The sequence below is a fragment of the Temnothorax longispinosus genome, chromosome 4, assembly GCF_030848805.1.
Source record: "Temnothorax longispinosus isolate EJ_2023e chromosome 4, Tlon_JGU_v1, whole genome shotgun sequence".
In the NCBI taxonomy this organism is placed as follows: Eukaryota; Metazoa; Arthropoda; class Insecta; order Hymenoptera; family Formicidae; genus Temnothorax; species Temnothorax longispinosus.
The window spans coordinates 24,157,441-24,182,712 of NC_092361.1; the positions used below are offsets into that span (position 1 = coordinate 24,157,441).

Below are 25,272 nucleotides of genomic sequence, written 5' to 3' on the forward strand. Positions count from 1 at the left end.
CACCGGACCGATACCGTTTGTCGTCAAGCGGGGCCGCCATGATCGTTCCGGCAGTGTTGTGCGGTGTTTTGTAGACTCGCGCGATTCCCCCCGATTCCCCGGCCAGCGTGACGAGAAGAGAAAACACGTCCATCGTCCATTTCCCGAGGCGCCGTAGACGGATTCGCATCCCGCGCGCATCTACCGATCACGCTCACGCTGTTCCGGCTGTTCGCTGCAATGGCGGTGTAGACGTTCTCGGTGCGCGGGGCTCGCTTATCTCACGGTGTAAGTAGCCCGATCCCGGATACCGTTTGTGATTTTCGCGATCTCGCGGTACCCGAGGACGAACCCATCGACGTGACGAACGGACGAACGCGACAGATACGGCGGCACGAGGACACGACGCGCGACGGCGCGCTCGCGACACGTTCGTCGTTCATCGCTCGCGCTCTATCGCCCGACCGTATTTTCGAGAACCCGCTCACTTCCATATTGAACGTGTCCGTCGGTTTCGCGCGCGTATCACGTTCGCACGTGCGTGAAAATAATCCCACACGTTGCTGCGATAATCGTCGTTCGCCGTGCACGCGGCGCGGGCACGTACGCGACGCGACGCGCCTCGCGTTATCGCGCGAAATCGGGGCGTATCAGGTTAGGACGATAGAGCGACTTGAGTCACCGAGGCACAGCGCACAGCGTGTGCTTGCGGAATTTTTGTCCGCTCCTTCGTGGCCTTCCCGCTTCCCGCGCGAGGACACGGAGAGAGAAACGAATCCGACATGATCTGCGAGACCGATGCGCGGATGTATCTCGTGATCGTAAGCTACGATGTAGCGGTGTGCTCCGATTGAAATTGCGGTATTCGTATCTTGGTCGTGAAACTTCCGTTAGAATGCTAATATCGCTGATCTCTCCCGCTTTGTACAACAATATTCGATGTTTTGTTATGTCTTTGCCTTTCTTTTAGAAACCTTAGTCATTGAAATTGATTAATACAATGAAATCTATAAAAAATAAAATACTACATCTATATATGTGTATATATATAGATATATATATAGATATATATATATGTATATATATAGATATATATATATGTATATATATATATATGTGAAATGATGAAAAAAAGAATAAAGTTACCGATAAATAATTAAAATTCGGGATTGTAATTCTTGTTTCAGACTGCATTGTGGCTTGTTATCTGAATGGACAATAAGGTGGATGTCACAGAGGCTGAAAATATTTCAATGATTGGAACATCTGGAATTTTTCACTTGCCTGACGTACCAGAGATATCGGAGGCGTTAGAATCTACTGGTCTTAGCCCCTTGACTTCTTCCTTAGATCAGGCTCTCACGCTGCAAGAAGATAAAGCTCTTTCGTCCGAAGTTAATATGGGCATTGAAGATACATGGTAAAGATATTTTTTCTATAATTTGTCTAATTGCACAATGTCTTTGTTACGAAGTGCACAAGTACATAAATTATTATTGGGTACAATTATTGATATTTGTGTGGCTGTAGATATTTCACGCATCAATAAGAATCACTTGATTTAACTGAGGCTGTCCGTGCATTGTCCGTGACTAATTTTCTTCAATTTTCTCAGGACTGAAGCGAACAGTTCAACATCAGATTATGCGATTCCTCTTCCTCCACCACCTGGATTAAATGATTTCACGGATATCGGTGCCGATCCTATTGATTCTGGAACTGGCATAGAACATGGTCCGTTTCTGCCGCCTGGCACACCCGCGCTTAATAATATCTTTGCAGAGGCTGGAGATTCCCACGATGACTCGCCAATGGGTGAGTGTATGTAACGTAATGTCCGGAATGTAAAATCGATGACGATGCATGATATATTTTTATCCTTTGTCTATAAATACTTTCAGAGGTAGTTGTTCTGCCTGCAGGCGTGTGCGGACTTCGTAACTTGGGTAATACCTGTTTTATGGCAGCTGGATTGCAGTGTTTGACCGCGACTCCGCCTGTTCTACGACATTTCTTGGATTTACAGCAGCGAGGAGAGAAACTGCCTCCACCTGGATCGTTAATGGCACACTTTAGCGTACTCCTTGGGAAAATGTGGTCTGGCAGATACAGTGTACTCAGACCAACAGAATTCAAACAGACTTTAGGTGCTTACCATTCACAATTCAAGGATTATAGACAGGTAAGGGTGTAATTGTTAATATATTTCATCAGTTATTTGTTAATTATTGTTCTATATAAGTTTGTGTATTGTATATGTTTAACAGCATGATTGTCAAGAATTTCTGGCGCTTTTGTTGGATTCCCTCCACGAACAAATGAATATGGCCAAGTGTGCCAAGAATAGTCAAGTTCCACTATCTACGACCACTGCCAATTCTTTTAATTCTATTGAAAACTCAAATGGAAAGACCCTTTCCCCTGTCACTGCCACGGCTAACTCCAATTGTAATTCAGATCTTTTGGAAATGTACGAGTGTTTGTCACCGGAATGTCCAAATAGCCCCAACGTGACTATGGCTGGTTCGCCAAGAGGTAGGAAATTTATACAATGTAAAATATTACATCTCTCAGATGTTGTCTCTTAGATTTTGAAATGTAATTTTTCGATATTTTTTAAGAGTTCGATTCATCGATTGGAGAGCTCGATAGTATCACGAATTCACCGAGAGATTCACCGTTAAATGGCGAAGATGAGGAGACGTTAGATTCGGATGAAACTATCGAGGCGAGATCGAATACTTTTATTCACAACAAGGTGAACGAGGACGGTGCAAATGAAGTTACTCCGACGCGATCCTTGAGATTAGACACTTTAATTGAATTATCGAAAAGCGTGCCTCAATATGGCAGTTTATACGACATTCATAAAGAGGCTAAGACGAGTAATGCCAATTTCTTAGTAACGCAACAAGAGTGTAATAATGAAATTCATTACGACTCGCAGAAGTTTCCTAAGGACAATGTCCGCAGGATGCCGTTGGACAATTCAAATCTCATGGAAAATCATGACTTTGATAATAAGAGCGTTAGTATCAAACGCATAAAGGAAGTGAATGTCCAGAAGGTCAACGGTAGTCTTGACCCTGCGTCGACCGGATCTGACATCGAGTACGATAGCGGTCTGGAAAAGTGTAACGTGAAACGCATGAGACTAGACGATCAGGAGAAAAATCACAAGCATGAGGGTCTTGGCAGTGAAAGTACCCAATGCTCGCGGATTCCGCAGAATTATGGAAACGGCGCTATCGCCGCGCAGGATGAGCTCGAAGCGGATAAACACTGGGCGAAGCACTTGCGATCAAATAGGAGTATTATTGTTGACACTTTTCAAGGCCAATTCAAGAGCACGGTAAGAACTTTGCTAATGATATTTTACCTATGTGGAGATTATACGTTGGAGTTGATACCACAAATCATCGGTATTTACTGTAAAAATCTCCCATATTAAATCACAGTAGATTTTCCATCTTGCCTTAAAAAATGTAAGAGGCAGGTTTCATGCTACTTTCACAATTTACAATTTTCTACATAAAATTTATATATTTTTTATAAACGAAATTTTTAAAATTAACCGGTATCTTTAACCAATTTTTTGCTTAATTTAGAATAAATTTTTCTTTAGTCGTAATATTTGAGATAGTATTTGGAAACATTGTTGCAATGCACTGAATATTTATGTTTTAAATATGTTGCAGGTCGTGTGTTCAGTTTGTAATCACGTTTCTGTTACATATGAACCTTTTATGTATTTATCGGTACCGCTACCTCACGCTATGGAGAGGCAGTTGAATGTCACTTATATTCCTGCGAACGGTGAACAACCTATGAGATGTGTTATTTCCTTAAATAAGCAGTCTCGAATTGGGAAATTGAAAGAGGAGTTATTAAAAACGCTTGGCAAGGAAGATATTTCGGTGACGAATATTGCACTCGCGGAGGTGTTAGAGAATCATATAGCGAAGATTCTGGTGGGTATGAACAAATATGTTTGTTCTTTTATTGAAAACTGAACTTGTTTTAATGAAGATTTTTTTTGTGTTGATAATCTTTGCTAGTGATTATTTGCTTTATAAATAATTGAACAAAAATGTGTCATACAAATTACATTACTAACGATAAATTGACCAGTAGTTTTTGTTTAATAGTAATGTAATTTAATTGTATGTAGATATAAAAGTCTTCAGTAGTGACGCTATTTTATAAGAATTTAGCATTATCGATAACCTTTAAAAAATATGATTTTAAACTATATAAAGATTGATTTGCACGCGTGTTTAAAGAAATATAAATAAAGATAGTCAAGCCAGTACAGCTATAACTACAGCTAGGCTTGCATTGTTACAAGCTAACAGTCAACACTTGTATATGTTGGTTGAAGAGTATAAGGGTGGAAACATTCCTCCAATGTTTACGACACTATGGGATATACTGTATCATAGGCAGGACGTCTGTGTTTACCGGCTCGTATTGGTCTGTGACTATCCTTATTTAAATTATAATTCTGGTAAGAAGGAATAAATATAATCTAGGTATTAATTTTCGCTTTGCACAATCGAGAGCTTTATACAAATCAATAGATAATACGCTGTTAGGAAATAATTGGAGAGTTAAGAAGGTGGTATGTCGATTAGGATCGATTATCGCCGATACTACTCTCCTAAAGAAATTCTGTGGAAGAACATTCTCGTAACGTGAAAATATAGTTACGGGGCTACATTTCATCGTACAGGCTCACTACAATTCTTCTCTTTGTTCTCTATTTGTATCTCTTTCTTTTCTCCTATATCTCTCTCTCTCTCTCTCTCTCTTTTTTTTTTTGTAATTTCACCAAAGCTGCCGGTCTCTTACCGTTGTTGCTTTTTGACTATATTATTTTCCCCTTGCACCGTAGGTTTCGGGAATTACTTGCTTGCTGTAGCTTATCGTACTTAGGCGGAAACATCACTCTGTTGGATTCTACATCAAGGTTTTAAATTTAAGGACGACAATACACTCTTGAGACACGTCAATGATACGAATCGATCGATATACGCCTTTGAACTGACGGAACCTCCCGATGCGTACACTTCATTGTCCGATGGCGGAGGAGACCGCCCAACGGAGATGGATTCTTGCCAAAGATGTACAGTCACAGGCGAGGAAGTGCCGTGCATGATATGTCTTGAGGAATTGGATGGCGATTTGAAGAGGCACAGCGGAAACAGCTGTAACTTCATCATGTGCGATCCGTGCATCGAGGTGAGAGTTTATCATGTTGTTTAAGTAAGTGTAATGAAAGAAAATATGTTTTAATAACAATTTTCTGTCTTTATTATCAAATTAGAATTAAATACTTATATTTTATCGATATTTTTTCTATCCTATTTGATTGTAATTGCGATCATCCCAATGATGATTAAAGACGGCAGTGTCAATCTAGTGGGAGGGGTGCACAAACGAGACATTCATTGTCATTATTTTCACCTCGGGAAGGTCTGAGATAAGATTGTTAAACGTTCTAGCCGGACGGCATCGTAATGATGCGTACGAGAACCAGAAAGAGCTTTGCGTTCTCCAAAATGCCGGGGACGCTTTTTTTAAAGCAGAGGCGACTGGAAACGTGAAGATGGAATCTCGTATAATCCGCTTTTTCAGTATAATCCACAAGCCTGGTAGTCATACCTGGAACTCAATTCAGACTAATCTGATGCTGCCGTTAAACCTGAGGGTGTTATCTTATTATTATCGATCAAATTTTTGCTTTGTTTTGTTTTAACAGAAAACAAAGCTTTTGCTATCGTACAAAATCGTCGCGCAAATTGAAACCATTTCAAGCAAAGCCCAAGCTTTTGCATTATTTTACAGAACTATTTCAAAAATCAAACGGAGCCCCAGATGTGTCCGATGTGTTCCACGTACATGACAGCCTCGTCGTTTACGAAGATAGACCAAACTGGTCGACCTAGGCCCACTGTACGTATCCTGAACGTACCTTTGGTGTTGAGGCACGATACGACGAACGAGACGACGAATAACCGCAAAGGTACAAAGCTTTTCGGTTATCCGCACCTGATACGACTCCCGTCAAGAGTAAATGCACGGGATTTATATGATATCATCAAGAAGAATGTGCCACATGAAGGACACTACACGATTCATTTCGTCGATGGCCAGGTGAGATATTCTTATTAGATTTAAGCTGTGGTCTGCTTGATGCTACAAATGTTTTAAAGCGTTCTTCTCCTTTATTAAAATGTAGATGATTTATTTGTCGCAATAACCGAAACAATTAAATTTTATAAAATGTAAAAAATATATCTTGTCAAAGAAATAATTACACAGTTTCAAATACATAATAATATAGCTGTTGATACATTCAAATAGTTTAACATAAGTCTGAATTATTAAATATATATTGCCATATTAATTTACAAAAAAATTGTTTTGCAGGGTCACCATTGTTCACGATGTATGTATACGGCGCATTGTACAGGATGTAGTGTGCCTGAGACGGGAATGGTAGCGCTACAGAACGGTGATACGCTTGCGGTTCGTTATACCGAATATGTTCCTAAGATTCTGCATCCTGTCGATCATGTTAGCGTCAGCAAGCAACGGCCGCACCATCCACTGTCTCTTTATGATTGCCTTCAAGCATTTAGTCAAAGGTATTGATCTTTATGAGTTGCTTATTAATTAAGGCATTCTGGAGTAAAATAAATATGCCAATTGCTTTACTACACTTGTTAATTTCATTGCTGATATATTATTGGTGTTTTATATAATTTTAATACTTTTTTTAGCGAAACTTTAGACGAACATAATCCTTGGTTTTGTCCGAAATGTGGATGTAATCAATGTGCCACGAAAACGTTGACGGTACATCGATATCCTAAGTTCCTCATCGTATATCTTAAACGGTATGTAATATTCATATCAAAATAAAAATGCTCTATGTAAGCTCTACAGATCGATGGATATTACAAATGTTCTATTATCATGGATGACTCACGCATTACTTCGGATTTATAGATTTGTGTTTTACGAATGTGCGAGTATGAAGCTAGACGACAAGGTCACATTCCCTTTGGTGGGTCTGAGTGTAGGACGCCACCTTTATGATCTCTATGCCTGCGTATGCCACTTTGGAGGTACGTAAGCTTATCAAAACTTTAAAAGTGATAAATCTCTTTTTGTTGCATCATTTCAGAAAGCAATTTATTATAAGAATGTTGGAAACAGAGTATTGACATACATCTTTAAATAAATATGAATAGAGATTATTGTAGTTATTCATATGGGAGTAGCAATACGGGGAAAAAAGTTTTTAAATATTTTTTAAATAACTAGTATACTTTTATCTTTAAAAAAATCTTTTCGATATCTTCGATCGTCTAAAATTAAATATACTCGTCCAAAAATAATTGAAACGTACAGGTACATAAAATTGAATGCTTTATTACATGTCAAATGAATTTCAGGCGTGTCCGCGGGCCATTATACGGCGTATGCGAAGAATCCTCGCACAGACGTGTGGTATTATTATAATGACGAGATTACGAGTAGGCAGAAGCCACAAGATGAGGATTTTAGCAATGCATACATATTGTTTTATAGTCGACAAGGGACCAACTTGAAACCGTGCAATATATAACAAGTGGTGTATTTATCTTGGTAGCCGATAGACCAAGTCGAGCAGTCAAAGAAGGAACAAAGAAAGAACAGAGCTGGTAGTAAAAGAATGGAGTGTGACAAAAGGGGGATTGATATTTGCGTTCTTCCATGTGTACACATCGCGAAGGTTTATTCGCATACTTTATACGTTTGCAACTTTTCCTTTATCCATTTTGTTGCGCTTCTGTCTTCTCTCCCCCTGCGCATCCATCTCCCTTTCTGCTGTCTCTGCTAGGGTTATTTTATCTTTTAAAAGTGCAATGGAAGGCGTACTTCCATACACGCGCCGATTTGCGCTCGATTATGTGAAATATCGATAACTGTCGCCGTGTGCGTTTGTTTCGTGACTTGTTATGCGATGATTTTTCGGATGTCCTCGCAATCAGTACTTTGCCGGTGGCGTTTTACGTTAGCGCAACTTAGGCCTGACCTATTTCGCGAATACTGAGAGAACTGAGCATATTTGTACTGCATATATTGTAAACGTATGTCGAATTTGTACAGTAGACCGTTAAATGTAGAACTCGAGAATTCTAAACACGTAATTTATTAGTGAATAAAGGTGGACGTGTCATACTTGAAATCAAACTTGAATCACCACTCACCAAAGGCGGGATGTCACGCTTCGCCATGCTTTCTTCTTTATCTGAGCAGAGGAGCGGGAGGATATACGCTTATCAATAACAAAATGTTGCGCTTATCCGATATTCCTTCGTTATCCAAGTGAGAGATCAAGAGGATTGTAAAGCGAAACAGAATATACACATTTTATGAAACGCAATCACGTTCATGGGTTATTTATTAAATTAGTTATATATGTATATTGCAATTTTATTACAAGACACTAATCGCAGTTCAACACACGCTCGCATTAGCACAGCATCTGTGTAATACTGATATTTCACGTTACATTTTTCGAATTGCTATAAAGTATAAATTGTTATAACACGCTACATTGTAACTTGATGACGCGTATGCGCACCTAGACTCGGTTCCTAAACATTTCTGTTTGTCGAATGTTGTAAAACCGACTCGAAGTTTCTCGATACTTTATGTAGTATAAATATAAAAGAATCCTATCGCCATCGAGCGATTTCCTCCGAATCGTACTGTTCTGGCCTTTTTAATCTCTTGTAGCAAATTCGTTTGGATGCACTAAGCGCATACGTAAGCGTCACGAAATTTTGCCAAAATACATATGAAATATTCAGAATTGATAAAAATATAAGTTTTTATTTAGTATTCTGCCAATTTTCCTAATATATTTTTATTCATAAATTTTAGGACACTGTGTGTATTGGTACTTCGACATTACGACAGTGATATCTTGGTAACTACGAAAACTAGCGACTAATATTCTGTAATTCGATAATTAATAATACAGAGTAATTCAAGAGTCGGCAGAGGAATCCAATTTCTTCCAAATCGGTAATGTAGAACATATCAATAATTAACTTCTAATAGAGCTAAGAAAAAATGTTGCTACTGCTGCAACTAAAGCTACAAAACAAGCAATTTGTTGTCAAGTTTTTCTTTTGAAACTTTGATTCATAAATGATATGAGAATGTCTTCGAATCCTTCGATCATAAAAATTTATACACTTTCACGGCATATTATGCGCAGTAATACATTCAACTGAATTCGATATTTTCTTGTAGGGTAGGTGTATCAGCGAATGATCTTGTAGCACTAAATAACCACATCATATTTCGTTATTTTTGTTATATATAAAGTTATATATAAAGTCTAGATATTTTTTTTTAACTGAGAACGTGAGATAATATGAATCATTGTGTACAGTTATATAATAATTATTATACAGTTATGGATTAAAGCAGTTATTTACTCTAACAGTTTATACCTCTTCTCGTTATTAATCTCAAATAGTCATTTTTTAAATGCTATGTTGTTAATACTCGAAATTCTAAACTTGAAACTGTTTTATACGATACCTAAGAGGAACTAAGAACAACGAAACAATTTGTACTTGTAGGAAAAAAGTACACCTTTAAATTATTTATAATAGAATATTTCTTCTCTCTTAAACGGCCATCCTCACTGGTGCATCTGCCCCACTCAACATACGCACTTGATGCTAGCTTTGTTTACACTTCAATCTTCATATTACATAACATTATGTATAGCTTAATATTACTCTGTTCTTCTATTATGGCCGTTTCTTCGTCGTTTATGTTTTTCATCGTTATTCTCATGCACTCGATGTTACAACTCTTCATCTTCTCTAGATAAACATTCTCAACATGGATGTATCGTGTCCAGATGTATTAAAAATTGAAATTGGTACAATTTGAATTTTCATTTTTTCAATTACTATAACTACTTTACATCAATTGTCGTTTTTTAATCATCGCATGGTGATCATTTTCAAGTGTCTGTGACATTTAAATCTGATTTGATCTGAAATACATTAGTTTAAATTCTTTGCATTATGACTGCCTGCCGACCAAAGATATAACAATGATATAATTTGTTAACAATATTTGACAGTTTGGCAGTTGACATTTGATATGTATCGGTTGACAATTCCAAAAGTGCGATACTGTTGTCCGAATACTGAAATTCTTTTCAATAATATGAAAGTTTTATTAAATGGTTTCACATTATTTTGACAATATGTATATAATAATACTTTAAAAGATATTAATAAAACTGTCTACGTAACAATTATAAACTTCTGTTCTTTGAAATTAGAGATTGGTTCAAAGAGACTAACTTATTTTATCGTCTTCCATAATTTTATATTTTATCTTTTATTTTAATTAATATTTTACTAATACACAATTAAATAATTTCATCTGATTGATATATAGATTATATAATTAATATAGATTTAAATACAATTTAGTAATTAATTTGACATATTACAGTTATTAACCATTGACACTATATCTTTGCCATTACTTCGGACATTTCTTTGAGATAGCATTGCTGGTTTTTTTTCCAGTTATGGTGCAGTCATAATGCAAAAATATTTAAACGTGAGGCATTTATTTTAAAAACTATCTAGGGAAGATGAAAGCATTTATCGCACAGTTTATTTCTCTATAATATGTTAGCTTTAATTCCACCTAAAGTTTTTCGGTATATTGGCTTTGGTACCCACTCGGATCTCTATGATCAATTTATATACGTCTCGTATTGTCGTCGTCACGAAGCTACATTCATTAACGCAACGAAACAGTGAACCAAACAATCGCGCCGGGATGTATAAGGCCACCAATCTCGCAATTCACCGTACGGGTCTCCCCGTTGAGAACAAAGAGAGCCTGGTTGGAGGGGCTTACCATATATCGACCAAATATACCGCTTTGTATTATCGGTCTGTTCGGATTACCCCATTTGGTGAGATGTGGTGGTGTTGCCTTCCCCACGCCTGTTATCATTTCCACTTTTCCTGGAAAGACAAAGTTAGTTAGTTAGTTTGCTTCACATTTGACATATAATAAAATTAAAGAAAATTTTGTTTAAAATATACATATATGTAAAGTATTTTTTGGAGTAAACGAGCGAAATTTTAATAAGAGTAATATGTTTTAGCCAATTTGAAATAGACATTTTAATTTGAAATTTAGATTATTTAGATGATGTTGGATATGATGTTAATTGCATGATTTCATTGTTCGCGAAAAATGAAAGGAATTATTGGATTATGAAATCTTTTTCTTATAATGAGAATAAAAAGGATTATCTCACCAGTAGTTAAATCTAGAAAGAGGATATCTTCTTTGTCTGTCGATGAAGCGTATATGTCGTAACTATGTGTCGTTTGCGATGGATAGAAGGCAATGTCGCTGATATTTAAGGTTGTTTTCACATCAAAAGCGAATTTTAGTCCGCTTGCTGGAAAAATGTATACAATATTATACATACATTATTCATGCAAATTGAACAATTTTTCGATCACCATATTGGAATTATTATTTTAAAATAAAAAAAATTTGTTTTAAAATTTAATAAATCAAAAAATTCCGATAAATATATTATCTTTAATATTTCATTAGTGTATTTAAAAGTATCTAATTTTTTTATATTATTATAATAAAAATGCAAAAAAGTGAAGTATATTACGTAATATCTCCTGCACCACGAGAGTGACACCGGTGTTTTGTTTGTCGAGAGTAACCAGATATCTGGAATCGGGAGAAATTGCTGGTTTTCCCAGGATGCTCGGTTTATGAGCGAGAACGCTGTCAGTAAGGTAATCTAATAGTATTTGACCGGTAGGTCGACCAGTGATCGGCTCTTCGCACTCCAATATCACAAAACCGTCTGGAAATAGAATCTCATTGCGTTCAAGCTGAAGGAGCGAACAGAATCCGAATGAGGCGAAACAAAAATTAAAGAAATATCAATACAATGAGAAATATATATTTACAAAGATCGGAAAATTCCATGCTTGTTGGCACGCAGTTGTAGCTGGCCAAGTTCACGGTACGAGTATATCTCATGTTGACCAGATCGAGCTTGTACATTCCATGCTGATTCGTATGGGTCACGTAACCATATTTGAATATGTGTTTTATATCCTAAGAAATAAAAGTCTTTGTAATATAGATAATATAACTATGTTAGACATACAATGTTTTGCAATGTTTTGCGATAATATAATCTAAGTCAATTAAATAATACATATTGATGAAAGGATTTATTTGCGATTTTAAAAGTCTGCATAGTTTCGCAATATCGAAAAACGAACTCGTTGATAAACGTACTCGCTGCTGTGGAATATACAGGCCTCTCACGAGATCGAATTGCGCATCGATAGGCTCTGGTCGCATAGTATGGTGTTTTTTTCGCTGGGCAGCTTCCTTGATTATTTGCACGGTCTTGATGCCGACGTCCATTTCGCTCCTCCAGTTTAACACCCAGACGTAGTCGAGGTTTCGTACATACCACAGATCTACTGGGTTTTTGTCCGTAGCCACTACCTGAAAAATTACATTGAAATTATTCGATGGTATTCTGAATGGTTTCAATGAAAGAGAAAACGTACATCGATTATCATCATCTGCACTTCGCTGATCACAAGCACGCGGTTCTTATCCGGTTGACTAACGTATACATATCTATCAGCAACGTTTATGGCACGTCCCCAAGAACAGGGAACATTTTTAGGCCCGCAGACGTATTCCTAAAAACGTGTAAAGCATACGATGATAAAAATATCGAGAGAGTGGTATAAAAAGAAAAAGGGGTAATATATTGATTTCGTACCTGAGTACCAGGTATGATGTCCGTGGAATGAATCTCGTGCAACGCATGACACGTAGATGGCTCATATACTAAAATACCCCACTCGTGAAAAGATAAGAATCTGCGTTCTTCATCCACCGCAACTATATGCAAAATTTTCATATTAATTATAAAGAGACGAGACGATAAGGTAGTAAATAAAAATATGATAATACCTAAAGAGAGAGAGTTACAATTAATTAATAATAAAAAATTATTAGCAAATATTGATGCGAATACTAGTATTCTTCTACTAAATTAAATAATATTTCCTTCATTAAATATACATATCTCTAATGGGTTAATGTTACAAGTTCTCATTAAAGCAAGAGTTTGCCCTTTACTTACTCGGTGTAGGCTGCTCCTGAATCACTAAACTGCTAATGTCTCTCGTTAGTCCCCCAGCGCTGGTCGCTTCACACATGTAAGCCCCGGTGTCGGCATAATCGACCTTCCTAATTAGCAATTTGGTACCGTTCCCGATCACTTCGTACTTGTCTGGCTGATCCTCGCTTAGGGGTTTGTCGTTCTTCAACCATCGTACACGCGGGAGAGGCTCACCTATCACGTGGCACTTCATCTTCGCCGTTCCCTTTGGCCGCTTGGATTGGAACTGTGGTGTCACCCTGACTTCGGGTACGGCTGAGGGAAATGTCACTCTCGATTATTTTTAACATCAATTATTTTCTTTAATTGATTGATAGCATTTTATTATACTTCAAGATTACATTTTCTCCAACTTTATAATAGATTTGATAATGACTAAAGAAAATATATTTTTATTATATATATATCTGTAAAAATTATTTGTTTTTTAATCATTTTTAATCATTTAGCTTAAACATTATTTCTCAACATTTTTGTTAAGAATAGATCGAATGTGAATTTGTTCAGCAATTTATAGATAAAGGGATGGTCCTGGTAAGTGTAGAGTATCTCGGTACACTTAATTATTATAATGTATTATATAAATTGAACTTTGGTTTACATTTTGATAGTTAAAGTAAATTAATTGTACAATCTATGTATAAATGAAAAATTTTTCGTTTTCCAAGCAGAATCAAGACTTGTCTAATGCGCCTCCAAATATCTCCATCTAAAATTTATATTATTCCATTTAAAAGACTTACTGTATATGGTGAGCATGTGAGTTTGGACCACGTCTTGGTTCCTGAGAGCGTGGCACGTGTAATTACCAGCATGTTCCAACTGCACGTTTGTCAGATAGAGACTGCCATCATTGAGAACGCGAATCTATAAAGTGTGCATTCGCGTTATCATAATTCTCTCGTAATACGCCTCTTTCATTTAGAATGAAAATTATATCAGTCCGTCAGACCATTAAATTAATTTTTTAAAATATTGCTCATTCAATAGCGATAAAAAAATCTTGATTTTAATTTCCATTTTGAAGGATATAATAAAATGTAAAAGAAAACAAATATTTTTCAACAAGATATTTTTCACTTTCTCTTTATTTATTTTGATAAAGAGAAAGTGATGAAGAAATATATATATATATATTTTTTTTTTACATGTTATTTCAATAGCAACGCGGTGTATAGACGGTGTTACAGAGCTAACGGTGATGGATATAGAGATCGAATTATTTCGTTCGAATAGAATACCTCCGGCTCACTGAGGGTTTCCACGTCTGTGCCATAACGGCGCCAGACCAAAGGCGGGGGTGGCGTTCCGGTGACGTCGCACTTAATCTCAACGTTGTCCCCGACTCGCGCGGATATGTGATTCACTTCGAGGGATTTATCCAACGATACCACCGATACACCTGCACAGATCAGAACCGCCCTCGCGTATTACGTGTACGTTATTATATTTCGGCCAAATTGAATGGACGATCGTTCGCTGTACAAACTTTGCATAATAATTCCTCCGCGGTCGTTTATATATGCGCGATGGCACTGTGCCGGTCACGTGTGCGGTCTGACAATTTACGGTGAAGCCATTGTCTATGGACAATGCGTTCTGCATTGAGACCATTATAACATAGATTACCATAAGAAAAGTGTCCGTAAATGGTTAATCACTGCGTTAAATTACACTAATCGCGGCGATAAGATTACAAAATTGTTTAACAGTGATGTAAAAAGACAATTTTCGAAAATTTGCTTTAAGTAAAAGAAATTTATTTAAAGGATTAAATTAATTTGAATACATTCTAATACTAACATAAATATTTGTCTTCGTCATCGACTTGCAAAAGATAAATCTCTCGTGATAAATGATAAATCGCACACAAATGATACTTACTGTAAAGCTTGCTGAAGGCAGTGTAGAACTCGTTAACGTTTAATCTGCCGTCACCATCGGTGTCATCGTAGCTGATCATGTGGCTCAAATTGCACCCCGCGGATAGCTCCTCCATGTTTTCTTCCTTAGCGATCTAAATGTTCGAGAGAGAGCTTATAAGCGCGTTATTCGCGGGACGGTCGCGCAATGGAAAAATCGTGTTACCGCCATTAAAATAACGACCATCAAATAAATCTCATCGCAAGTACTTCTCTTTCAGCTTGGTTAAACTCCGGAGAAAACGCTAATGAAGAAACACTATACGAAGAAAAGTATATTTAATGTTAAATCACCTGTAAGAGCTCCTCCCGCTCCAAATTACCATCATTGTTTCTGTCGTAGTGAGAAAACATGATGCTGACCAAGTATTCCTTGCTGTGATTATCCTCGGCCATTAATCTGGCGTGGCTATACAGGAGTAAGTTGTCCTACGGCGGACAAATAGAATAAAAAAGATAAAATAGTATATGATCTGATTACGTGATAATCTTTAATAAAGTTAATAAAGTTGGTCCAAATGTGTTACTGCGAGAAAAATCATAAAATATTCAAGGAAGATATTTTTAATCGACGCGGTACTTTTATATATTTATTTTTCTGCACTTGTAAGCAAATAAATCTCGATGCCAGCTGAATCTATACACATATATGTAAGCTAAACGAACCATATACCTAGTTTAAATCTATAAACTGCAAGAATCTCGTCTTACCTTAAAAATATTTATAAATTATTTTAATTTACATATTTAAAAATTATCATTATATTCGATAAAAGAAAGATTGATTAGATTGAGTATTATTCGCGTATCATAGCTTAATAACAAATTCAAACCCGTTTCTGTTTCATATGCCCTAGTAACTTCTTTATTGAAGCTATATCCGAATACAGCCAAGGAATATTAATGATAAATAAAGTTATCTATATTTGCAACTCAAAAAGATACCCTCGTTAAACTTTCCCGCGTCTTAAATCGGAAATTATTACATTGGGGAACAAAATCGATAACATACTTTCATAATCTCGTATTCCTGCGCCGAACACTCCTCGATAACGTGACCGTTCTTTCGTGGGATCGATTTGCTCGCCGGATGATGCTTTACTTTATTCTTAGACTTAGCGTACTTGGCGATATTCTTGCCTTTGGAGGAGGCATGGTACGCGAAGAAATCCTTCCGTGCCTGTGCGCTGTAATTACCTGGAAATGATGGAACATTCCATCATAAACTTCGAGTTTCCATGTAACGACATTTCTTTTTTTTTTCTTATCGTTACAACTCTTAACAAACTAGGCTGCTGCGCGGCTGCCATAAATTAATAGAAAACTTCCAAGTTATTATTGAGTTCATAATGAAACCAAAGTTTTGTGAACCCGCTAAAGATCGTGGTTTCTTTTCCTCGAGTAGAGTAAACAATGAATTAAAGTTAAAAGTATCGGCAAAAAGATTTGGATAATCTTTATTTGATATGTCTTATAAGATTTATAGGCTGTTGTACTTATAAATTTAATCTACTGATAGCTAATTAAAAAGTTATATTAGTAGATTACATTAAAAAATCGAATTTATTACATTATATATATTGTCTCACATATAACATATAAAATTTCTGATAATAAGATTTCAATTGTATTAATAATTTACGAGTAAAACCTAAAAGTAGCTATAATGGTATATTAATTGATTTATTATTATTATATTCATTAAGCTTGGTTTCTGATAACTCTTGTTAAGTAATTAAGTAAAGTCAAATCCAATCATTAATTAAGTTAAATAAATAGATAATTAAAATTAAATATAGATAGAGTTCAGTGTACGCCGCGGGGTCGATAAACTCCGGCGCGTTCTTCCATTTTACTAGAATCTAAAATACAAGAATTGATTTCAAGCCGGTAAGAAATCTCGTTTTACCTCTCAGAATTACCATCGCTATTAATATTAACCGGAAATTTAAAAAGATACAGATTTTTATATCCGATAAAAGACAATTGGGTATTCAAAATGACCAGTGGTTCTTTAATGCCGAGGTCAGAAAGCATAGGTATACGAGAACGGAGCAAATTCTTTTCCTGTCCGAGTCTGCTTACATTCACCAAGTTCTCTCTCGTCGGAGTTAAAATCGGAAATACTCAACAATGTACGGTATAAATGCCATTGTCCTCCGCTTTCAGAGAGATATTTCCTTCATGCATACCGCAACTTTTCTGCGCTACGTATATATATAAGATAGAGACGTATTTTGTCCAGCACGTGCTCACCATTGCCGAGGCATCTGGAGAGCCTTCGCGTGGTCAACGGCGTGCCGGCGTTGCAGGCCGCGCGGTGCATCTCGCAGTGATTGACGTATACCCTGCCATTGCTCGCACAGACCGGTCGATGCCTCCGCGCGCATCTACGAACGCAGACGCACGCGGCGACGATCTCCTCGCCGCCGTCCGCGGAGACCTGGCACTCTTTTCCCGCGCCGCAATACTTCACCAGGCATGGATCGTCGTCTGAAAGAGGGAAAAATATTCGCGTCTTTTCGCGGTAACGCCGCCCTCCCTCGCCGCGAGATACTCATCCCCGTCAAAGATATGTCGCATATATCGGGATCGCAACCCCCGGATATACGGTCGGCGCGGCGCGCAAATGTTTCCCGTCAGCCGTATGTTACAAACATGCGCGATTGATGACGGGATCTTATATATGTACGAAAGCGGAATACCTCGCGCCGCGAATATACGCGTCCATTCACGACAAAATTGCCGATCATCCTCAGTAATGCGACCGTTCTATCTTGTTGCAATAAATCACTCCGCGCGACCGCAACCCCGTTAGATCGCAACCTTAGAATACTGCCAAATCATTTCGGGATTCGGGATATTTCTCCCGCTTTTCCAATATTCTCTTTTCGCTTCACGTTATGATTTGCGACGGTTTTAGCAGAGTCAATAAAATGGGCATATTAAACAGCGAGCGATTTCAAAATAAAGTTTTGCAAGGAAATTGTATTTCTGTTCTGAAAAGAAAGGTACTGCAAAAGTGCAAACGATACGTTATAGAAAAGTTCTTCCGCCACGTTTCGATCGTATTGCTATATCGTGCTACTCTTCTTTTATTCGCATTGCGAGTTGCGTTGCGATGCGAGCGTTTCTCCACAATTTCGTAGCTATGTGCGCGTTTTTTTACGTCATTGCGATCTTGCTGATTGCAGGATTGGTGCTTTACGCAATTTTGGCGGCGTACGGGCTGGTTTAACAACGACGACACGAGGTAAACGTGTACGTACGCGATTTCGGCGAATTGTGACCGGAGAGATAACACACAGTTTAATTAAACTTCCCGAACGGTGCACACCCGACGTACGAATTACTAATTGACATTTATGCAGACGGGGGATTTAACGGTTACGCACTCTTGTAGACGTGCCGGTTCTCCGAGCTTGCGGATCCGTCATCCGTCGAGGTTGGCGTAGTGGATGGAGGATTCCCGGTGTCCGGTGACACGCCATTGTTGTCCACCGTAAAATAACGATGTCTCGAGCGCTGGAAATATAACGAATGTCCACCCATCAGAGATATTACGTCGAGTAAGTCGCGTAATGTATAAAAGATTTCGTTAGAATCACATAGCGACGAGATAACTTTTTTAAAGACGTATGTAGGTAATCTCGTGGAACTGGGAAGCCGAGGAATCTCGAGTCGAGATTGTCTTTGGCGAGTCGCGCTACATTCTTTATGGCCCGTGAAGAGTTCAAAATATTCAAAGCATCTCGTGAATTATTCGTCCTCGACGATTCGGTTCGCTTCAAGTCGCCGGAAGTCGACCCCCAGCCCCCACGGCCCCACGCGCGAGGAAACGCGGGCGGTTACGCGGCCTCGCCGCGCCGCGCCGGTTTCCGAATCGAGTCACGGTCGGAGTTATGCTCTTCGACCCCGCCGAGTGCACTGACGGCCGATTTCCCTCAGGTAAATACAGCGCAATGTCAATGAACACAGATAAATGTACACAGATACCGGGGAATGCGGATTACGGATCACTATCGGGTGATGAGAGTTACGCGAGAAGTCCGTTCCTTGGAGCGAAGCCAAGGAAGATCTGCCGTAAGGAGGGTACTCCTCAGTCCTCGTCTAACGGTCATCAGCTTTCAGACGATGGTTTATACGAGTAATAATGTTCGCGAGCGAGAGAAAGAGAGGGAATAAACGGCGAGAGAGAGAGGATACAGCGAAGACGTGAGGGATTTGTATAATCGGGCGATAAGTTGTGTCGCGACTTGGAATTGAAACGAGCGCTGGAAAGCTTTCCGGAGGAAGCCTAATTTCAGTCATTAATCTTCCGTCCGAAGATCTCGTTTATTTGTGAATTTATCTCAGATGTGATGTTTGAACGTAGCATTAATTATTCATTTTTTGAGAGATTTGCCTCGTTCGCTGCACCTTCAGTTAAAGAGAAGGTTATCAAAAATCGATTATAAGGAAGGCAAGAAAATTAATTAAAACTAATTGCAGCAATTATGTCCAATTTAAGTTTGAAGACTTGGACGCGAAAAAGTCTTATTAATCATTCGATTGCTGAATTGCTTTCTAATTTAAGAATCGCTCAATTCCTCAATCTTTTTATCAAGACTAGCTTAATTAAGATAATTTTAAAATAATCCTTATTTTTAAAAAATCTGTTTTATAGAAATAAATATATCATATTACAATACACAAGATAAATATCTTATAATTTTATTTTAGAAATCATTTCGTTTAGTAAATATAACAATAAGGCAACGAAATAATTTTGCGGTTTGATGAAGATATACATAATATTAATGTCAATAAATGTGTACAGTGCTTACCTTGTAACGAAGTATATCAGAACCGAACGCAGGAGCAATATAGGTCGAGACGATCGAAAGCAACAGGAGATAGAAAGTTACGAGGCAGGGCTTTAGTCGCATCTGAAAAATATATCAAAAATTATATCAGATCGCTGTCAGGTTCATTCTTTCATATTGTTTGCTTTATTGTTACGGTTTCTCGGAGCAAATAACGAAAAGATATCCTATGTGAACGTAAATTGATAAGGGTACGAAAGATAATTGAATACGATATGGATTATTGAGCCACATCAATCGTTCCTTTTCGACGAAAGACAGAGATAAAATCCATTTCGATTGATTAACAAGAAAAATAAAAATATTTTTATCTTATCTCGTTGCACATGTAAATATAATAATTAATCTTGCATATCTATTATTGGTGCTAAATGATGCTGTAGTTATTATATATAAATTAAATGTTAAACAAATTTATATGTAAATAATGTTAGTAAATTAGATTTTTTTAGTCTCTATTAAAAAAATGTTAGATTTACTATAGATTTTCTATGCAAATATATGTAAGTATGTACCTTTCCATCAAATTTGAATTTCAAAATAATATATTTAAAAAATTATAAAACAAAAGAAAAGTACAAAGTGTTGTTTTGTTTGCGTACATACATACAACCAAATATTTTTGTTTCTTTATAGACGGGGCAAATTTAATACTGTGCCATAGTGGCACATTGTTCCGTCTGTCCGGAATCCAATCCCATTTAATACCACGAGGAAGTTTACTTTTTCCAATTATCTAACCGTTTGTAATTTATGTTCTTATAATCCACTGAGGCCATCAGCTCTTCCGATATATATATGTCGCGAAAAGAAAGGGGGAGAGGAGAGAAATCACTGCGATTCTGTATGCCTGGAAATTTACAGTGCTATATTCCGGAGACGTTTACACGGTAGAGGTTGGCCCATCTTAAATCTTCCGATTAACTTCGAGAGAGCGCGTGGCTGGTCTATATTTTATATACGCGGCACTAGGAAATTTATCATTAAGAATAGCACTTGTGTACGAATTGCAAGATATCGTATGCAAGCGCATTACGATTTTTACCGATATATGCGAAAATACATTGATCGCGATGCAAAACGTGATTGGCATGACGTTGGAAAATACTACTGTAATATGCGGGAGATATTTTTCGTTATCATAAAAACATAAAATATCTTTAAAAAGACTTAGCCCTAAAAAAATCACAAAAATTTTAATGCTAACAAAAATTGTCGCATATTAATATGCTATTTTCATATGTTGGATTAGTTTTATGTCATAAAGCATTAAATGAATTATAATATATTTCTATACAATGATATTTTTTAATGAGAAACAGGATGAGGAGGCGGAGAATGTTTTATCACTTGCTCGCAGAGATCCAGTGGTTCTCTTAAGAAAAATACATGATAATTTTAAATAATCACGTATAAATATGTATCAGATTTATAATATTTAAAATATTTTTCTCTTTCTTTATCGAAAACAGTTAGTAAAAGAAAAAGAAATAAAAATTAAAAAGAAGAAAAAATAAAACATAGATTTACATTTTTTTCTAGTAGTCAATTTATTCTAATTTTTAATGACTTTATCAAATCCTGTAGCATTTAATTAATTCCCTTATTAAGAATATTGTCTTTGTCAAAAAATATTCGCCAGGAAAACATTCTTCTCGTTCCAAGTGTTTGATTTTACAAACAGATGTAAAGCAGAAGGCCATCGTTTGCGAACCACTGCTGTCGGTCCTTGAACGATTGCTGATGATAGAACACTGCAGTCTTTTTGGATGGGTCATTTAGCCTGCTTTGGTATGTCGAGCAGATGGATTGGGACGTAGGGACGTATAATACAAGCAGGCCTCAGTTCTTCTTTGATCCCGGCTTGGTACGCATGGGTTTCTTCGTACAGTTCAAGAACGAGTCAAGAACGAACACACTAGCCAGATAAATCAGAAATCTAAAGTGGTCCTTCGATTTTCTTTCAGATTCTGAGATTTTGTGAATATTGTGTAATTCTTCAAACAAGGTATTAACATCCTTACATAATAACTCTTTTAATATATAGAATTTATTGTTTATCATGCTATGTCATAAGACCTATAATATTATGGTATAATTTTAATCATTATTCTCTTTCTCTCTCTCTTTCTTTCATATCATTTTTATTATCATCAAATAGTTTTGACATTTTTCTCTCATCATATTAAAAATAAACGTCTATTTTCTCGATAATCAATGATTGCTTGAAGAAGCATGTAACATCAATTTTAAAACGGCGTTGAATGTAATTTGCCTTGAAGTAATTCGTATACTTCCTGTTATTATTAATTATAAATTCTTCTCATTATTAAATGCAAATAGTTCCCAACACTTCTTCGTCTTCATCAAAGGGAATCTCTATTTCGCCAGAGAGACTCTCCAAACTTGACGATTGTTCAGCCGCAGATTTCTCGGTGGAGTACTTTGTAAGGCTAATCTTCGAAGAGCGACGAATTTACGAGAAGAATGATGGTGTATTTCTTACTCGTCGGTTGCATCGCGCTGCTTGGCGTTCACGAGGAGTCGTTTGTCTCGGCTGCACCATCGAGTGGATACGGCTCCCTCGAACAGACAACCTCCGCGAATCTGAACGAGGGCGCACAGGACGCGGCCGCGAGCATCAATAATCCGGAATCCGGCTGCCCGTGCTTGACATCGGTCAATAGCTCGACGATCCCCGGACAATCGGACTGGATGACGCAACAGAACCGGCAGCATCTCGAGCAGTTCTACTCTCAGAACGTGATGTTGCACGGCATGATGTGCTCGTGCAATGTGGCCATGCGCGGCGCTCCGATGAGGGACGATTATCGTTACACAGTAGGCATCGGCGCGCACAAGTTGCACACGAGGGCCGCCACGTGGAACGACGCGAGGAAGTTCTGTAACGAGGAGGGTGGCCACCTCGCCATCGTTAATTCTATTGCCGAGGAGCACGTGAGTCACTAATTCTATCGCTGGGTATTATTGTGATTATGTAATACACAACAATTCATCCTTACGATTTTAATTTTCTTCGAACAAATATATATATTTAGGGAAATGTCACAATGAATAATTATTATAAAGACATAATTATATCGGCCTAATTAATGTTACGCGCCGTGTAATCTGTCTCGATCTTCCTTCAGATACTGTTGGATATATTTAATCGCTCCGGACCGATCAAGGGTGCGGTATATCCGAACGAGGCCTTCTTAGGTATACACGACCTTTATACGGAAGGCGAATGGGTCACTGTGTTGGGCGATTCGTTGGCGAAAACCGGTTATACCAGGTGGAGCGATAAGTGGGGCGGGCAACCCGACAACGGAGGAGGCAAACAGCACTGTGGTGCCCTAATGAAAGAGGGTGGCATGGACGACGTCGCGTGCGACGTCCCATTTCCATTCCTCTGTGAACTTCCGCTGATGCGAGTTTTACAATGAGGAAAAAGCGGCGCCTGTAAAAATTAAGCATCGCGTAAGGTTTATGTGCTCTTATATGCAACATCTTAATGTGCTCGCGTAATAATGACGGCATTCTGCAATCATCATCCATGTGTAAAGAGCATTCTTATCTCGAATATATACAAAGCTACCTTCTTTTTGTAATATATAAATCTCGCCGTTCTCGCTGTCATTTTCTACGATAGGGGTCACCCATCAATAAAATGTCCTGGTTTACGTAAATATATCTTGTAGGAATATATCTTTCTGGTTTTCCTAGATTTATAAAAAAAAGTGATCTTTTTTTTCCTATATATGTGTGGTCTTTACACTGATACAAGTACAAAAAAACAGACGGACTTGTTGATTACTTGGTCGTGTTATCAATGTTAAAATTAGCGATTCTAATTAGTTGTTTGTTTCTAGACATTACACTTGTATTTCTGAAGTTTAGACATTGCAAGTTTCCGCGTTGTGATACAACGGTACTATTACGCGTTGAGTTATGTTGCGCGAGTTTACAGTAGGATGAGAATTTTGAGTTACAGTACTACCGCAACAATTCGTAAATAATATTTAAAAATCAACATGTCAGTTTGTTGTATCTTTTTGTTAAATCGGATCGAATGTTTTTGTCCGAATCTCGTTTTTTACGAGAGCTTCAACCTCGCATGTTGCAGTCAAAGTATAACTTACGAACCTCCACGATTTATGTTTATAGGAAATATAGCGCGCGCGCGCGCGCGGAGTACGTTTCGGAGAATAAAGAATTTATAGAAGCATCGATAGAGAGCAATGCAAGCCACGATGTAAGTTGGTATTTACGGTGCAGCGGTATAATTTGTGGTTTTTGATTTTGCTGAATCCTCACTAAATAGCGTCTGAAATTGAGAAGCGCGCGGAGAGAATGAAGACGGAGCTAATTTTATAATATTATGTCTGTGCTGAAAATTACAGTTATAGAGAAACCAGACGTCGAATAATATATGTATAGTGAATGATAATTACTATCTCCCTATTAAATACACTCTATTAAGATATTATATGTATGTGAGTAATTATATGCTGAAATTATTATAGACATGCGTATGTGTTATTATCCGTTGTATATTATATATTTTGTATGTCTTTATAGTGTCCCATTTAATTGCCTGGGAATTGCCATGTAAATCGACATTCTTTATTCCTTAATCTTATATGTTTAGATAATTTTTTATAAAATTTTGTACAGATATAAAATAAAAGGTATACATTAAATAAAGCACGTCTAACTCTTTTGTACATTATATCTTAATTTTGAGAATTCAAACAAAAATGACATTTTATTATTTTTATTATTTTATTCATAAATAATTTTTATAAATTTATAAAAAATAGTGTTTAAGCATTACATAATTATAATTATACTTTGTTGTCCATTTCTAAAGACTGCCCATTTCATAAAAAATGGAATTCCCTCATTAAATAAAGGTTAATTAAGATTAAGCCGGTAACTTTATTTCTTTCTCATTTATTTTTATTTTTCTTTTCTATTTTCCGAAAATGTGGATATGCTGTGTATTAATTTTTTATAATACCTTTTTAGAAGAGGAAAAGAGTTGCAACTGAAGATTGCAACTAAAAAACATTTTTAAAATATATCCTACTGTATTACCTTTTTTCAAAGAATCGCGTTTGATGTTCTAAATTATTAAAAGTACTGCTAATAATCTTTTTGTGTCAAGAGAAAATTTGTATATAAAATGTGAAATATTTTAAAA

General features: G+C 37.1%; 3 protein-coding genes across 8 annotated transcripts in view; 2 read left to right on the forward strand and 1 right to left on the reverse strand.

The window, feature by feature from the left end:
* LOC139810953 (ubiquitin carboxyl-terminal hydrolase 4) lies at window positions 1-9,865 on the forward strand. 3 transcript variants are annotated; one of them, XR_011731519.1, is made up of 14 exons: window positions 1-267; window positions 1,167-1,399; window positions 1,595-1,794; window positions 1,881-2,161; window positions 2,247-2,514; window positions 2,601-3,331; window positions 3,678-3,950; window positions 4,963-5,220; window positions 5,827-6,135; window positions 6,412-6,629; window positions 6,765-6,881; window positions 6,994-7,112; window positions 7,443-7,762; window positions 8,920-9,865. XR_011731519.1 is itself a non-coding variant. In XM_071774896.1 (13 exons), exons 2-13 carry the CDS (start codon window positions 1,191-1,193, stop codon window positions 7,613-7,615), a joined length of 3,156 nt encoding a protein of 1,051 aa, XP_071630997.1. In that variant the 5' UTR covers window positions 1-267; window positions 1,167-1,190; the 3' UTR covers window positions 7,616-8,211. The 3 variants fall into 3 exon arrangements, 2 of the variants coding, with proteins under 2 accessions (XP_071630997.1, XP_071630998.1); XM_071774896.1 differs by lacking the exon at window positions 8,920-9,865 and having other exon boundaries at window positions 7,443-8,211; XM_071774897.1 differs by lacking the exons at window positions 1-267; window positions 1,167-1,399; window positions 8,920-9,865 and having other exon boundaries at window positions 1,659-1,800; window positions 7,443-8,211.
* Window positions 8,417-25,272, reverse strand: part of Fstl5 (follistatin-like 5) — a 34,052-nt gene continuing 17,196 nt past the window's right edge. For both annotated transcript variants that reach the window (XM_071774899.1, XM_071774900.1), the window contains exons 3-18: window positions 20,025-20,126; window positions 18,594-18,723; window positions 17,455-17,691; window positions 16,211-16,395; window positions 15,493-15,627; window positions 15,161-15,293; window positions 14,518-14,678; window positions 14,020-14,143; window positions 13,238-13,531; window positions 12,872-12,993; window positions 12,651-12,788; window positions 12,370-12,585; window positions 12,033-12,183; window positions 11,726-11,926; window positions 11,351-11,497; window positions 8,417-11,051 (exon numbers count right to left, since the gene is read on the reverse strand). In XM_071774899.1, the coding sequence (XP_071631000.1) occupies window positions 10,822-11,051; window positions 11,351-11,497; window positions 11,726-11,926; window positions 12,033-12,183; window positions 12,370-12,585; window positions 12,651-12,788; window positions 12,872-12,993; window positions 13,238-13,531; window positions 14,020-14,143; window positions 14,518-14,678; window positions 15,161-15,293; window positions 15,493-15,627; window positions 16,211-16,395; window positions 17,455-17,691; window positions 18,594-18,723; window positions 20,025-20,126 (2,706 nt within the window). In that variant the 3' untranslated portion in view covers window positions 8,417-10,821. The remainder of the gene's footprint in view (window positions 11,052-11,350; window positions 11,498-11,725; window positions 11,927-12,032; window positions 12,184-12,369; window positions 12,586-12,650; window positions 12,789-12,871; window positions 12,994-13,237; window positions 13,532-14,019; window positions 14,144-14,517; window positions 14,679-15,160; window positions 15,294-15,492; window positions 15,628-16,210; window positions 16,396-17,454; window positions 17,692-18,593; window positions 18,724-20,024; window positions 20,127-25,272) is intronic.
* Window positions 8,925-24,774, forward strand: LOC139810968 (hemolymph lipopolysaccharide-binding protein-like). 3 transcript variants are annotated; one of them, XM_071774929.1, is made up of 4 exons: window positions 8,925-9,063; window positions 21,748-22,071; window positions 22,407-23,021; window positions 23,216-24,774. In XM_071774929.1, the coding sequence occupies exons 3-4, from the start codon at window positions 22,551-22,553 to the stop codon at window positions 23,510-23,512; spliced, it is 768 nt and encodes a 255-aa protein (XP_071631030.1). In that variant the 5' UTR covers window positions 8,925-9,063; window positions 21,748-22,071; window positions 22,407-22,550; the 3' UTR covers window positions 23,513-24,774. The 3 variants fall into 3 exon arrangements, with proteins under 3 accessions (XP_071631030.1, XP_071631031.1, XP_071631032.1); XM_071774930.1 differs by having other exon boundaries at window positions 22,455-23,021; XM_071774931.1 differs by lacking the exon at window positions 8,925-9,063 and adding an exon at window positions 18,730-19,146.

Bases quoted from the DNA above. Each gene is read 5' to 3' on its own strand.
- LOC139810953 (XM_071774896.1), top strand. From the start codon at position 1,191: ATGGACAATAAGGTGGATGTCACAGAGGCTGAAAATATTTCAATGATT. The intron at 1,400-1,594 runs GTAAAGATATTT...CAATTTTCTCAG, and splicing joins ATGGGCATTGAAGATACATG to GACTGAAGCGAACAGTTCAA. The intron at 6,630-6,764 runs GTATTGATCTTT...TACTTTTTTTAG, and splicing joins CTTCAAGCATTTAGTCAAAG to CGAAACTTTAGACGAACATA.
- LOC139810968 (XM_071774929.1), top strand. From the start codon at position 22,551: ATGATGGTGTATTTCTTACTCGTCGGTTGCATCGCGCTGCTTGGCGTT. The intron at 23,022-23,215 runs GTGAGTCACTAA...ATCTTCCTTCAG, and splicing joins ATTCTATTGCCGAGGAGCAC to ATACTGTTGGATATATTTAA.